We start from the raw sequence: 15,283 nt of genomic DNA, 5'->3' as shown, positions 1-15,283 counted from the left end.
CAAGAAGGTCGTCAAATTGGAGAGAGTTGAAGGCTATTCACCTAAGCCTTCTCTCCTTCCAGGAAGTTCTAGTGAAACAGCATGTCCAAATATTGTTGGACAATATGACGGCATTATTATATTTAACAAAGCAAGGGGGCACAAAAAGCAGAACCTTGATGGAGCTAGCTTACCAAATCCTGAGATGGGCAGAGAACAAGTTGGCCTCTCTATCCGTAGTCCATTTGAAGGGGACGGAAAACACCTTGGCAGATCTCTTCAACAGGAGAGAAATAAGGGAACCCAAGTGGTCTCTAAATCAGGAATTATTCGAGACGATCTCCAGGAGATGGGGTTCCCCTCAGGTGGACCTCTTTGCAAAACAAGAAAATGCAAAAGTACCAGACTTCTTCTCCCTTCAGAGGCAGGATCAAGCTCTCGAAATAGATGCGTTGGCCCACAAGTGGGACTTCCAGCTGTCTTACGCTTTTCCCCCATTTCATCTGATTCCAAGGGTGTTAGCCAAATTCAGGCTGGAATCCACGGAACTAATCTTAATAGCTCCTTATTGGCCGAAAAGACCATGGTTTTCAATCTTGATGAACTTCTCAGTGAAACCTCCTTGGAAGTTGCCAATCAGGACAGATCTGCTGAGTCGGGGCCAGATCCTCCATCCAGATCCAGCTTATCTCAATTTAACAGCCTGGTATATCTTAAGACAGAAGGGTCTATCAGAGAAACTTATTACTACCCTTCTTGCAAGTAGGAAAAAAGTGACAAGAGAGATTTATTTCAAAGTCGGGAAGGTGTATAATACCTGGTGTTCCAGAAAAAAACGTTAATTTTCTTAGTACAATTTTGGTTTTGGAATTTCTTCAAGAGGGATTAGAGAAGGGGTTAAAAGCAAACAGGCTGCTGTCTCTGTCAGGGGAACCTTTTAATAATCAGATTTTTTAGGGCTATGGCTAAAGTAAAACCTAGACCTATTGTTAGTTTTCCCAAATGGGATTTATCTTTGGTTCTTCAGGGACTGACGAAGACTCCGTTTGTACCTATAGAAGGATCATTGTTAAAATTTTTGACATTCAAAACTGTTTTGTTAGTGGCGGTAACTTCTGCCCATAGAATCAGTGAGTTACAAGCGCTACAAGATTTTCCAGCATGTTGAAGGATTTCTCAGTAACAACTGACGGCATGGTGGAAGCAGCTGCTTTTTAAAAGGGGCGCTGTCATGCAGTGTTTCCTGTGAAGAGGTAGAGCTACGCTCTCTCCAAGGTGCTGTCCTGAAAGGCTCATAGAAATACCGTCACCGGTAAGTCTAACTAAGGTTTTTTGGAAGGAATTCTCCTTAGCTTTTATATGCATTTTTACATTGGAGATAAGCCATCTAAGACTTTTGTTCGCTCTTTTAATGCATTGGCTAATGCCCTTATTTAATATGTTCTTAAAGCAAACCCATCTCTCCTCCGTGTTCTTTTTTCCTAAGAGTTTATCCTAATTTATGTCTTCTAGCAAGGTTCACAGTTTAGGGAAGTTGGCTCCTTTTTAAATTCAGTGTCTTTGTATTCCCCTTATGTTTCCTATTTGTGTGATTTATACTGAAGCCAATTGACCCGTGATCGCTGTTTCATAAATTGCCCCGTATTTCCACATCCGTGATCAGGTCTGTATTGTTGGTAATCAGTAGATCCAGTAACGTTTTATTTCTATGTCTACCATCTGAACCATTAAATTGTCCTGCAGGACATTTTGGAACTGGCGAGCCTTAGACGAATGCGTGGTTCCCTCCGCCCAGTCTGAATAACTAAAATCCCCCATTATGATAACACTTCCCATCCTTGCTGCTAATCCAAATTGTGATAGGAGATCCGTCTCCCCCTCCCTCAGGTTAGGGGGCCTATACCACACTCCCAGTATTCTTCTCCCCTTAGCTTCATCCCTTTGGAGCTCTACCCATAAGGATTCCACCTCCTCTCTAGCTCCCTTAGTGATGTCATCTCTCACATTCACTTGTACATTATTCTTGATATATAGGCATAACCCTCCCCCTCCCCCTTTTTTACCCTTTCTATCCCTGCAATAAATGGTATACCCTTGAATGGTTGCCAGCCAATCATGAGAGCTGTTGAACCAGGCCTCTGAAATTTCCACAAAATCCAAATCCTCCTTCAACAACAGTATCTCTAGTTCACCCATCTTGTCCGCCAGGCTCCTGGCATTGGTGAACATGCCACGTAGTTTAGAACGGTTGCATACTATCCTCTTATTGGGTGTTCCGAGATTGCAACTAGGACTTGTTACTATACTTACCTTGGATTTATGTGCTTTAGTCAACCTACTACTAATGCCCCCAATACTACCCTCTGGAATATTTTCCACGCTGACTGTCTCTACCTCTGCCCCCCCCCCCCATCACTTAGTTTAAAAAACCCTATAACTTTTTGCCCATCTTTACTCCCAGCTGATCTGCACCATTTAGGTGCAGTCCGTACCTTCTATAGTACTGGTGACGATTGAGAAATCGGCCCAGTCCTCCAGGAATCCAAACCCCTCCTTTCTACGCTAGCTCCTCATCCACTTATTTACTTCCCTAATCTCAGTCTGCTTTTCTCGTGTGGCTTGAGGTACTGGTAGTATTCCTGAGAATACTACCTTTGAGGTCCTTTTTCCTTTTCCATCTGCCTCTGACTTTGTCATTGGTGCCAACGTGCACCATGACATCTGGATCTTCCCCAGCCCCTCCCAGTAATCTGTCCACCAGATCTGTGATGTGCCAAACCTGAGCGTCCAGTAGACAACATACAGTTTAGCTCTTCAGGTCTTTGTTACAGATTGCCCTCTCTATCCTTCTAAGAATTGAATTCCCTACCACCAGAATCTGTCTTTCCCTTCACTCCCCCCCCCCCCCCCATTCTCACTGGAGGAGTTCTTCCCCCAGCAGCTAGGAGAGTCCCTCAGCTCCACCAGTGCTGGTTTCTGACTGGTTTCACCAATGTCACTAAATGGGACGTACTTATTGGGATGCTCCAGCCCTGGATTGGCCTGCCTGCCAATTCCCCCTCTACCCTTCCTGACTGTCACCCATCTACTCTTTTCTAGTGCCTGCACCTCTTTGTCTCCACCCGCCTCTATGCCGGCACCTGCCGGGTATGTTCTAGGCTCTCCTTTAGTATGGAGGGTCTTCTCAGCACTAACAGTTGCTTCCCTAGATTCAGAACCTGGGCTTCTAGGGAATCAATGTGCTTACATTTTGCACAGCAGTGAATATTTTCTGGATGCACTGTAATAGATTTATAATCAATAACAAAAATAGTTGTCAACTATTTTCATTATCGATTTGTTGGCCTGCATACAGAATGGATTATTTGTTTACATATCAGGAAACACAGTGCAGCACACATACAGCTCAGTATACCGTTCATGCATGTCAGTAGGTGCCTGAGAACTTGTGAATGGATGAGGAAGCAATGTCTCATGAAACGTAGTCATTTGCAGGAGAAGGAAGTGATTTTTTTTTTTTTTTTACAATAAAAAGGTGCTTTATTTGAAAAGAAAGGTACATTACAGTATGACTGAAGATCAAAAAGTGTTCCAACACAATGTATTGTAAATGCAAAAAATAAACAAAAGAAACCAACTGTGACATTTTCATAACTTTGCAGCAGTGAGATATCAATAAATAACAGTAAATTACAGAACTCTTTACCGACGAAGAACTGCCACTTCCCTTATAGAGGATTGTCAATGCCAAGGGACACTGCATGCAGAGGGGGGAGACAGAGAGATGGCGTCAGATCCCCTGGCCCATATTACGTCCTAGACAACCCACACTCATTTGAGGGGGAACATCAGGCCGGGGTCCAGGGGGCCCACACCTTTTCATACTTCTAGGAGCATCCCCTGTTTGAGTATGTTATTTTGTACAGTGGAAGAGCCTCGTCCACCATCCTTTCCCAAGTGGAAACATTAGGTGGAGTCGAAGAATCCCATTTTAATAGGATTGCCTTTTTTGTATAATACAGACAATATGCTATAAGGAGCTTAGAGTGGTGGGAGCGTTGTTCATCATCTGGAATCCCCAATAAGGCTAGGGATGGGGAAGGTGTTAGATGAAGTTGTAATTTAAGATACATTTTGGCAAATATATCCTGCCAATATGACACAACAGAGCAGCACTCTCAGAACATATGCATGTTGGAACCTGGGTGGAGGCTACAGCGAGGACAAATGGGGTCACATTCCGGTAACATCCGTTGAAGCCTTAGGCAGGGTATAGTATACCCGATGGAGAAAGTTAACTTGAATTTGTTTGTCCTTAGATGAAATAACAAGTTATTATTATTATTATTATTCACGATTTATATGGTGCCAACAGTTTACGCAGAGCTTTACAATGTATAGGGGGGGACAGCACAGTTACAGTACAATACAAAAGGTACAGGAGGGCCCTGCTCGTAGAGCTTACATTCTAAAGGGAGGGGGTGGTGGTACAAAAGGTAATAGCTGCAGAGAATGAAACAAGTCTAGGGCCCTGCTCAAAGCAATCCTCCCATGCCTCCCTATCCAAAGAGGGAATGTCCCCCTGCCAGCACACCCATAGTTTTTCCATTTTGGGTGAATTTGTGCAAAAGAGAGCACCATATAGGGTGGACCAAGGCTTATCTAGCTCACCTGGGGTCAGTAGACCTTCAATAGGATCCATTTTGAGGTTTGGAGACTGAGGAAACTGAGCTCCAGCTGCATGGTGCCGTTGATGGTACCGAAAACAACATCCAGCCTGGCAGGCCGAATCTCTGAAACATTTAGGAAAGGGTAAAAAGGACGCCAGCAGGCATGATATCCCCCACGGTTTTTACCATGTAGCGTACCCATATGTAAGGATCAGGGACATTACGAAAATGGAAAGGACATGGGTTTTCCCACAGCGGCTGAGTATGTGACAGCTGACCCGGGTGAATAGAGTCGAGAGTCCAGTCTCAGCCTTTCACACTCTCCAGGTAGTGTGTGTTGGTCCCGGCATAAAGGGGTAGGTTCGCGGCCCTCTATAAATTAAGTTACAAAGATCCATTAAGGATCCCAAAAATGCAGCCTCCAAGCAAGTGGCCACGTTAGATTTGGAGCTTTGAAACCACCAATATGCTGAGACCAAGACTGCCACCCAAAAATAGACTCAAAAGTTCAGTAGTGCCAGTCCCCCCAGCCTCTGTGGTAAGGACCAGGTAGATTTGGCCAGACGGGGGGAGACCCCATTCCAAATAAAGGTGCTCAGACAACGATCTATCTCCCTAAAAAAGCATTAGGGACCAGAGCTGGGCAGTTTCGAAACACATAATTAAATCACGGGAGGAGCATCATCTTGACCAAGTTTATGCGGCCTAGTAGATTCAGCAGGAGCCCAGCCCAGGATGAACAGCTCGCTTTAAGCGAGGTGAGAAATGGTAGGATATTTCCATCAAAAAAGTCTGTCTTCCTACTCACTTGTATCCCTAGATTGTAGCGGAGTAAGGAAGTTGGGAAGAGGGTGGATTTGGACCAATTGATCTTTATGCCTGAGAATGAGCCAAACCTATCAAAAATCCATAGGCTGCTAACAGTGATTGACCCGCATCATGTAAGTAAAGTAGAGCATCATCCGCATATAGGGACAGCTTCTCCTCCAGGCGTCCCACCCATAAGCCATGGACCTCAGAAGATTTTCTGATTAAGATCGCCAGGGGTTTCAGGGCCAGGGCAAACAGGGAGGGAGAGAAAGGACATCCTTGGCGCATACCTCTGTAAAGAGCGAATGTTTCCGACAACTCGCCGTTAGTACATACCCACGCTCTGGGGGCTCTATAGAGTAGTTGGAGCCAATGACGGTATTTGGAGCCAAACCCATAGCATCTCATGACCTCTCAGAGATACACCCAATCCACTGAGTCAATCTCCTTTTCCATGTCCAGTGAGGTGATGACTCAAGTGCCCAGGTTGTTGCGGGGGATTGACAAATTAGGGAAGAGGCTTTGTAGGTTAATGTTTGTTCTCTTGCCGGCATGAACCCAGTCTGATCAATATGAATCAAGTCCTCTATAATGGTAGCGAGACGGTTGGACAGAACCTTCGCCAAGATCTTTGCATCAACATTTAGAAGCGAGATTGGCCTATAAGAGGCGCAATCCTGAGTGTCCTTACCGGGTTTAGGGATTAAGACAATAACTGCCTCCTCCAAGGACTTAGGAAGCGTATCGAGAGATAACCCAGAGTACAGGGCTGTAAGTTCAGCAAAGTTAGAGTAGAATTTGGTTGGGAGACCATCAGAACCATGGGTCTTACCCGCCTGCAGTCGCCCTATAGCAGTCTGTATCTCCTCCAGGGAGATGTCCTTAGCTAATCATTCCCTGTCAGCTATGGTCAACATTGGAAATGCAAGTGAGTCCAGAAAGTCTGTTAATTCAGTCAATGAGTAAGCAGCCATGGACTTATATAGGTTACTGAAAAATTGCAAATAACAGCCCATTTGCATCCCGTACACTCGCAATATGGGTCGTGGGGCTTTGGTTCCTAGCCAGTCAGGCCAACAAGCGATCGTTCTTTTCGCCATATTCAAAAACTCTCTGCCAGGTGTATAACACGGCCTTTATTTTTCTCCAAACATAGAAGAGAAAGTTGTCTCAAAGCACGCTGCCAGGCTTTATATCTATCCGAGAACGGAGACAAAACATACTCTGCCTCTAACTCCGTCCCCTCCGCCTCCAGACGCTCCAGTGAAAGGGATGATTCCTTCTGAAGCTTCGCAATGCGAGAAATATAAGTACCCCTGACCCACGCCTTAAAGGAGTGCACCAGAGGAGACTCATTATCCCCATTTACATTCAAATATGTGGATAGGGATTCTGCAATGGGTTCCTGCAGTTGGTTGTCTGATGCCCAGTACCTGGACAGACGCCAAAGTCTAAGCCCTTGTACACACGGTCGGAGATTTCGACGGAATGTTTCCTATCGTACTGTTTTGTCGGATATTCCGACTGTGTGTGGTCTGCATTGGACTGTTTCCGTCGGAATATCTGACGGACCAACTTTTCCAACTTGCCGGTAAAATTTTCAGACAAAATGCTCCTATCGGACATACTCCAATCATGTGTAGCCTACTCCGACGGACAAAGTGCCACGCATGCTCAGATCAAATTCCTAGACCAAAGCGTGTTGGCTACTAGCCTGAACGTAGTCCCATCGTAATGAAATAACGTCATGTACAATCGGATTTTCCGACAACTGAGTCCGACCGTGTGTATGCAACATCACTTCCGGACCTCTTCCAGACTAAATCCGTCGGAACTAATCAGACGGATTTGGTTGCCGGAATGTCCGACCGTGTGTATGGGGGCTAAGAAGGAGTGTACACACATAAAACAACGATAGACACCACCCAAGAAATTCATCAAATAGTACTGTAAATACAAATTGCGGTTAACCGCATCACCACCAAGCCTAATGAATAGTATAAGAAGGCAACAGCCATTGTAATACCAGAGTTGTAGTTTGAAAGGGTATAGCAAGATATATGACAGTCCATGGTTGAAATACATGGCAATATGGCAAAGTCAGTCCAAGGGATTGGAGAAATGGGGTGATGAAGGCAGGGAGCCGTCTGCAATTGCAGATCAAGTAAAGTCCACTGAGCTATAGATGATAATGATTGCTGTGTGTCCACAGACTGAATGTGAACCAGGTATGTAAATGAATGATCAAAAGAGCAGTTCTGATTAGCCAGGTTGGGGGCGCTAGTCCTGATGAAACTGGGGTTTCCCAGTGAAATGCATTGACATCACTCCCTGCAGCGTCGTACGACACCTCAAGCATCATCCGGCCTCACCACCAGGCTGGTTAGCCGTGTCCCTGATATAGGAGATTTGGGAGTTGCTTCTCTTCACATGGCAGCCAGCCTATCTTCTACATAGCGGTTCACTGCTATTTACCATTTGTGAGCGGCTACTTCTGGATTCAGCATGAGGCTATACAGCTATGAAAAGAACCTTTGGTAATCCATGAAAGTTCAGATCAGCTGTCCATGTTTGCGCTGCACAGTGTTGCTTTCACAGGCTCTACACAGGCAGTGAGTAATTGATTTGCCTGCATTATCAAGTTCCTTTGATTGAACCTTTGTTAAATTCTTACTTTGAACTCAGGGATGGACTGACCATCGGGCACTTCGGGCACTGCCTGAGGGCACGTTTGCCAGTAGGGGGCCCCATGACAGCTTCCACTTTGATCTACCCATCAATCACAGGTAGCTGACAGGTAGATCAGGTCCCAAATCCCTGCTCCCTGCTAAAAGACTGCAGTGTAAACAGCCCTCTCATGATGCGCTCCTCCCCGTCGGCCCCTCCTTCCTTTCCGTCCACCTCAGGTGCTTGTATTTGTCATCACCTCAGACTGATGAGAAGATAGGGGGGCCGGCGGGGAGGAGCGTATCACGAGAGGTCTGTTTAAAGCTACTTCCCACACTACTCTGCATCTAGAAAGAAAAGTGCAGCAGCTCGTATGCTGTCTTTTGTCCCTTTATGTGTCCAGCGTCCTGCAATGCGCCCCAGTGCCCTGATGTCTGCCCCATGCCCTATAGTCTGCCCATGCCCTGATGTCTGCCCCATACCCTGCTCTGTGCCCCAGGGCCTGCTGTCTGCCTCATGCCCAGCTGCCTGGCCCCATGCTCTGATGTGTAACCCATGCCCTGCTGTGTGTCCCAATGACCTGCTGCCTGCCCTCATGCCCTGCTGTATGCCCTATGATGTGTCCCGTGACCTAATGTGTGCCCCATGATGTGTCCTACTGTGTGCCCCATACCCTACTATGTGCCTCACGGTGTGCCCAGTTCCCTCCTATGGGACTTGTGATGTGTCGTGAGCCCTAGTGTATGCCCTATTATGTGCCCTGTACTCTGCTGTGTGCCATATGATGTGCCCGGCTGTGTGCCTCATGATGCGTCATTCAGTGCCCCATAATGTGCTCTGTTGTGTACACCATACTTTGCCCCATGTAATATCCCCCCATAATGTGCTCTGCTGTGCCCCATAATGTGCCCTCCTGCCCCTTGTAATGTTCCCTGCTGTGCCCCATAATGTGCCCTGCTAGCCCCTGTAATGTGCCCTGCCATGCCCCATAATGTGCCCCTCTGCATCCCCCATGTAATGTGCCCTATATGTTCCCTGCTGCCTTGCCATGTAATGTGTCCTGTGCCCCCCCCAACCTGTAATGTGCCCTGCTGCTCCCCACGTAGTGTGCCCTCCTGCCCTTCATGCACACATATTGTGCCCTCCTGACCCCCTATGCTCTGACCTGCTGCCTTCTATACTTTTCCATTGTTCTCCCATGCTCTGCCCTGCTGCCCCCTGTGTACTGTGCTTGCTTGACATCCCATGCTCTGCCCTGATGCCCCCTGTGCACTGTTTATCTCAGGTTCAACCCAGAATTGAGGCACCCATGCCGTGCAAGCTGGGGGTGGAGCTTGAGTGTGGGCAGGGATACAGGGGGCCCAATGATTTCCTGTTGCCCGGGAGCCCCATGAGTTGTCAGTCTGTCCCGGTTTAAACTTTATCATTGGGAATGGACTATTATTCATTAATTTGTTTCAGTGGAATACCTTGGCTAATCATAACATCTCTTTTGATCATTAATTTATATACCTGCATCACGTTCAGTATTCAGTATTTTATGCTGAAAATAAAATAAACATTTCCTGCAAGCAGGGGCACAAGGCTTGAACAGTAACGGGACCTGGAAAGAACAGGCATAATAGTGCTAAGGCATAGGAGACACCCCTAACAGCCATCGTAGTGTAACAAAGAGGGGATCCCATATAACAAGGCAATCTGGCATTCAAACTCAGGAGAAAAAAGGAAAGAAAAAATTCCAACCCCTCGAAAGGTACTTCTCTCTGCTCCTGATCAGTGGTGAGGTGGCAGGGTGTCAATACAGCAGGAAGCCTTGCGTGGAGAGGTGAAAAACTGGACCGCTTCACCATCTTAGCCCCTAAGATGGGCAGGGAATAGGATAACTTACCAGATGTTGCGAGTCCGCAACACTGCCTTCAAGTGGTCGAAGTAATCCAGTGAGCAGCTTGCCATTCTGATAATGTACTTCTCCCGCCACCCTGGCTGCCTGCAGCACCTCTCGCGTTTCTATCCTGAAAGTTGAGGAGTCATAGGATGAATGTGTGTGGGGGGGGGGGGGGACCCCCCACAGGTCCAGGCTTAGGTGGGTCACGGTGCGCCCTCTCAACAGTATAATATGGGAAAAAATGGTCATTTGGTAGCAGTGTGCGCAGGAAATCTTCCACAAACACTGTGGGGTTGGGGCCCTCCACACCTTCCGTCAGCCCCACAATACGCAGGTTATTCCTCCTATTACGGTTCTCTGCATCATCCACCTTTTACTCCAAGGCTTTAATTTTAGTCTGTATGGTATGAGAGCAGAGGAGTGCTCAGTTACAGTGTCTTCAGTGAGGATTACACGCTGCTCCGTCTCAGACACTTGGGAGAAGAGCTTATCTATGTCCTGCCTCATGAGACCCATTTCAAACTGCACTGCCTTGATCTTATTTGTTAGAGTGGCCTGACAGTTAGCTATTGCCGACATTATGTCCACCACAAAGCTCGGCGGAGGAGAGTGTCCTCCAGCGGGTCCTTCTGTGATGCCATATTGCTCCTCCACAAGGCTCCACACGGGCCACAGGAGACGGAAGCTGTACCTCCTCGATTGCCAGGAATCAGAGCTGCTTTTCCCTACCAGGGGGGTTCCCTTAGCTGAACAGCGTCTCATCTGGATAAAATCCACTCGCGGCCAGATAAAATAGCACTCAGGAGACGGATAATAGTCAAGTTAGCCAGCAGAGCTCCGTAGTATGCGGCCGTTCAGGTTGCCATCTTGGACACGCCCCAAGGAAGTGATTTAAAGTGATTCTGAAGGTAGAAAGTTTCTTACCTTAATACATTCTATAAAGTGAAAGAGATGTTTGCTGCCAGATGCCACTTGGAGATTAGGGCACAATGAAGTGTGCTTGAAGTTTTTCACTTGTTCTAAAATGCTCTGGTCTAAATATCATAAATATGGGTGTAACAGGGTAAGAAAGGTGGAGTTACCCTTACAATAGAATACCAATTTTGAGCATATTTTTTAGATGGTCAAAAAAAAAGAACTAATATTATAACATTCATGTATGGCTAACTACAGCGAATAATATATTTCATCATATATTTTTTTATAGCATCTAAATCACAGGACAAGTCTGGAACCAGGATGGACAGAGTTGAGCAGAGATACAACCCATCGTCATTTGCCCGTAAGCAAATCCATTTGTGACTATCAACATCAAACCCTGTCAAAACCTGAATATGAGGAACAGAAACGCTTGCTTAAAGCACTGGAATGGCCTGGACCACCACATGACAAAGTCCTTTTCCTAAAGAGCACTGATGCAGCACACAGCCATTTTGTGATATTACAATCTCAGTCACAGTTTAAGCTGGGGGATATCGTGGAAGTGCTGGTTAGGATGCATGATTTTGAAGGAAATCCAAAACAATATGGAGGAGATTATTTGCAAGCCAGAATTCATTCCCCCCATTTGAAAGCTGGGGCAGTAGGGAAGGTGATTGATCACCAGAACGGGTTTTATAGTGTCTATTTTACTTTACTTTGGCCAGGAAGGATGACTGCATCAGTAACTCTGGTTCACTCAAGTGAAGCAATCCAAATTCTTCAGCGCTTACGCCAGGAGAAACCAGACAGAGTTTATTTTAAGAGTTTGTTTCGATCTGGTGGTACCACAGAAACCAAAATATGCAATGTTTGTCTGCCTAGGACAATGCCTGTGTGCAACTACACAGACCTCAAGACTGGAGAACCTTGGTTTTGTTACAAGCCTGAAAAGCTGTCTTGTTCAAGTCGAGTCAATCATGCTAAAGGTGGCTATCTAAAAAATCTGTTGACTTCTGAAGAAAGCATGTTCTTTCAAAGGTACACTGAATAGATCTTGACATGAATTATAAATGCAAATAATTTTAACCTATTGCATAGTGGCTGTCATATATAAAATGAACGTGGTACAGATCATAAAACGGTATTAAACCCAAAAACAAAAATGTGATATATTGCAGCTTACCAATCCATAATTGTGATGGCTGCATGAGGTTTTTTAAGTTCCTATTCCTTTTATTTTGACAGTGATCCAGCCAGTAACATACTTCCTGTCTTGGGATGTCTCCACTCTGGATGGAGGAACAATGGAGACATCTCTGGACAGCAGAATTGTCAAACTGGGGAGAGAGTAGTGTAAAGGCCTGTACACACGATCTGACTTTTTGACAACAAACATGCAAATTAGCTGTTTTGGAGCAACCTCCGACCGTGTGTACGCTCCACCGGACAAACTTTTTCAGTTTTCATCAGACTTTTGTTGGCTGTGCGAACGGACAAACTTTTTGACAACATAAGTCTGATGAAGCAAAGTCCGATCGTGTGTACGCAAAACCATCGGACTTTTGTACAAGGTACAAACACGCATGCTCAGAACCAATGCAAAAGATCAGACAACAATCCAGAAGTTGACCAAAGGTGGCGCTGGAGTAATTGAACGTCCTCTTTTGAAGTGTCGTCAGTACGTTGAAACGTCACTACGTTCGTGTTTGTTGCCTAAAAAGTCCGATCGTGTGTATGCAATACAAACTTGTGGACTACGCCCTTTGTACAAAAGTCCACGGGAAAGTTTGTACAAAGTCCGATTGTGTGTATGAGGCTTTAGATGCACTAGCAGATTTAGATGGGCTTGACTTAGAAATTAAAACCGAACTGCAGCTAACACGTTTTAAGCAGCAACAGTTTCTTTTTTTCTGTTTGGAATAAAGGTTTTACTCAAATGATTAAAAACTTACCATTGTAGCACCCCTGTCAGTTTTAAATGGTTTGTCTTAACACTCTAACTGCCACTCAACCTCAACCCTCTAATTTTCTGTTAAAGAAGTTGAAAAGTAACAAACTACTGGCCAGATCACCAGGTGAAAATAAAGCAAAAAGCCTAAAAAAGAAAGTGGAACTAAGCCTCTGTTCACCTTGAATGTAGCTTTGAAATCTCACTTGTTCAGCATGATTTCAAAGCCGCCGGTCAGTGCAATTTCATGTGCGGCTTGTCGACATCTGTGTGATTTGTGCACAGATTTCAATGCATGTCGCACATGAAATTGCCAAAAATAGTGCAGGAACCTTTTTCAAATCGGTGCAAGTTGGAGTTGTACTGATTTGAACGGTTCCATAGGATAGGGTGCAACTTGTCATGCGATTTGAAACAAATTGCATGTCAAGTCGCACCAGTGTGAGAGGGGGCTAAAGGAAGCCTTACACACCTTTCCTCCAAAGGTTTCCACCTGTGGCCAGCATCTTCTTGTGTATTCCAGTCTTTGGCCATCTTCATTGGGTGGAGTGGGATGGCCTCGCGCATGCACAGGAGCCAGTCATCCCAGCACACAGGTATCGACATGGGGCTGTAAGCTGCACTGCACTAACACAGCTCAGTTTACATGCCAGAGATCACTGAGAGCAGACATATAGGTGCATGTTATTACAGAAGAGTCATTGCATGTCTCTCCTGCCGTAATAGCCTGCTTGCTTGCAGCCTGTTTTAAAAAGGGCTTCAGTTCCACTTTAAGGTGCAATTTATTCTTTTTTTTTTTGTTTTTGGGTTTAATGCCGCTTTACTGCTCCTGTCTGACAGCATGGAGACACGAATGAAGAATCAGGTTGTACCAGCACATCCATGTTGCTCCATTGCACATATTTAAAAAATGTGGCTGACATCTCATTATCTAATTTCCCTGATTACATAAATGGTGGGGCACTACCCTGCAACTTATAAAAGTGTTATATTACTGTTATACAGGATTTATATAGAGCCAACAGACTGCGCAGTGCTTTAGATTATAAAAGGAGACAGTGTAGTTACAATACAATTCAATTAGGGAGGGCCTTGCTTGTGAAAGTTGACAATCTAATCTGTTGCCATGATACTTGCTAGGTGCCAGGCCTTGGAGTATATGGGGGTTATTTACGAAAGGCAAATCCACTTTGCACTACAAGTGCACTGCGAGTGCATATGGAATTGCAGTCGCTGTAAATCTGAGGGTTAGATTTGAAACGAAGGGAAGCTCTGCTGATTTTATCATCCAATCATGTGCAAGCTAAAATACTGTTTTTTATTTTCCTTGCATGTCCCCCTCGGATCTACAGTGACTGCATTTGCAAGTGCACTTGTAGTGCAAAGTGGATTTGCCTTTTGTAAATAACCCCCTATATGTACAAGCTCTTTAGGTAAATTTGATTAGTTAAAATTTAATCCTTTTACTTTTGTTTCCCAAAGTGGCATAAATATCAAAGCTCCAGTCCTGGCAAGTGGCCCTGATACTGTGACGGTTCATCCTTGGAAAATTAAAGGTATTTCTGACGCTCTTTATAGGGTCCGTTTTTAGAACGTGCATCTTCTCATTTCTGAATAGAGAGAATACTTCATAGTAAAGAACAAAAGCACATACCCTGCATGTTTTTGCAAGAATAGAATTAGGAAATTTCCATTAAGTGCCGGTTCACACTTCTGTGATCAGAGACATCGCATGTGATTCACATCACTGTGCAGATAACATGCAATGTCTGTGCGATGTGAATTCAGACATACAGATTGTATGGCTTAATTCGCATTGCATTCAGACCAAAATTGTGCAGGACCCTTTTTTTTATCCACACCAGAATCGGATCGCATGAGTGTTCACACATATGCAATCCAATTTCTGTCTGAATTCATCGTTCGCACTATGATATTTGAACCGATCTGGGGGTGTCATTAACTTTGCATTGACACCCGCAGCAGTTTGCATAGAGCAGTGTGAACCGCCTGCGAGGTGTATGCGATGCGGGAACTGCCACTGGAATTACGCTGGTTCCCGCATCACATATGTGTGAACTGGCACTTGGAGATACAGTATGCAAAATGACTAAGGATGTCTGTGAAGAATATGTATAATCTCTAAAGTTCTACAAGAAATGCATGTCTACAAAAAGCCTCACCGATTTCAAAAAGTAGTTTCTGTACTACTTTTTGTGATTTCGGGGTGAGATTTCCATTGATATCTGTGCAGAAACCCGCACCGATGTCTGTGAAATCACGGCCGAAATCGGGACTGACATACAGGAGTTCAGCTGAACTCGCATGGCTTCATTCCCGCAGCTCAGTGTGAACCTGGGCTAAAGCTTTGAAAATGAAAGCTAGAAGCTGATTGGCTGCCAT

The 15,283-nt window shown here is 45.2% G+C and overlaps 1 protein-coding gene across 3 annotated transcripts in view; it reads left to right on the top strand.

Moving 5' to 3' along the window:
- Positions 1-15,283, top strand: part of NXPE3 (neurexophilin and PC-esterase domain family member 3) — a 46,935-nt gene that overhangs the window by 14,144 nt on the left and 17,508 nt on the right. For all 3 annotated transcript variants that reach the window (XM_077482469.1, XM_077482470.1, XM_077482468.1), the window contains exons 3-4: positions 11,219-11,970; positions 14,363-14,436. In XM_077482469.1, the coding sequence (XP_077338595.1) occupies positions 11,219-11,970; positions 14,363-14,436 (826 nt within the window). The remainder of the gene's footprint in view (positions 1-11,218; positions 11,971-14,362; positions 14,437-15,283) is intronic.

This window comes from Lithobates pipiens, unplaced genomic scaffold (genome assembly GCF_037356315.1).
Source record: "Lithobates pipiens isolate NorthernLeopardFrog02 unplaced genomic scaffold, aLitPip1_a1.2 Scaffold_16, whole genome shotgun sequence".
Taxonomy (NCBI): domain Eukaryota; kingdom Metazoa; phylum Chordata; class Amphibia; order Anura; family Ranidae; genus Lithobates; species Lithobates pipiens.
Note: the sequence above shows the minus strand (reverse complement) of the source record. Positions and strands in the feature narration are given on the sequence as shown.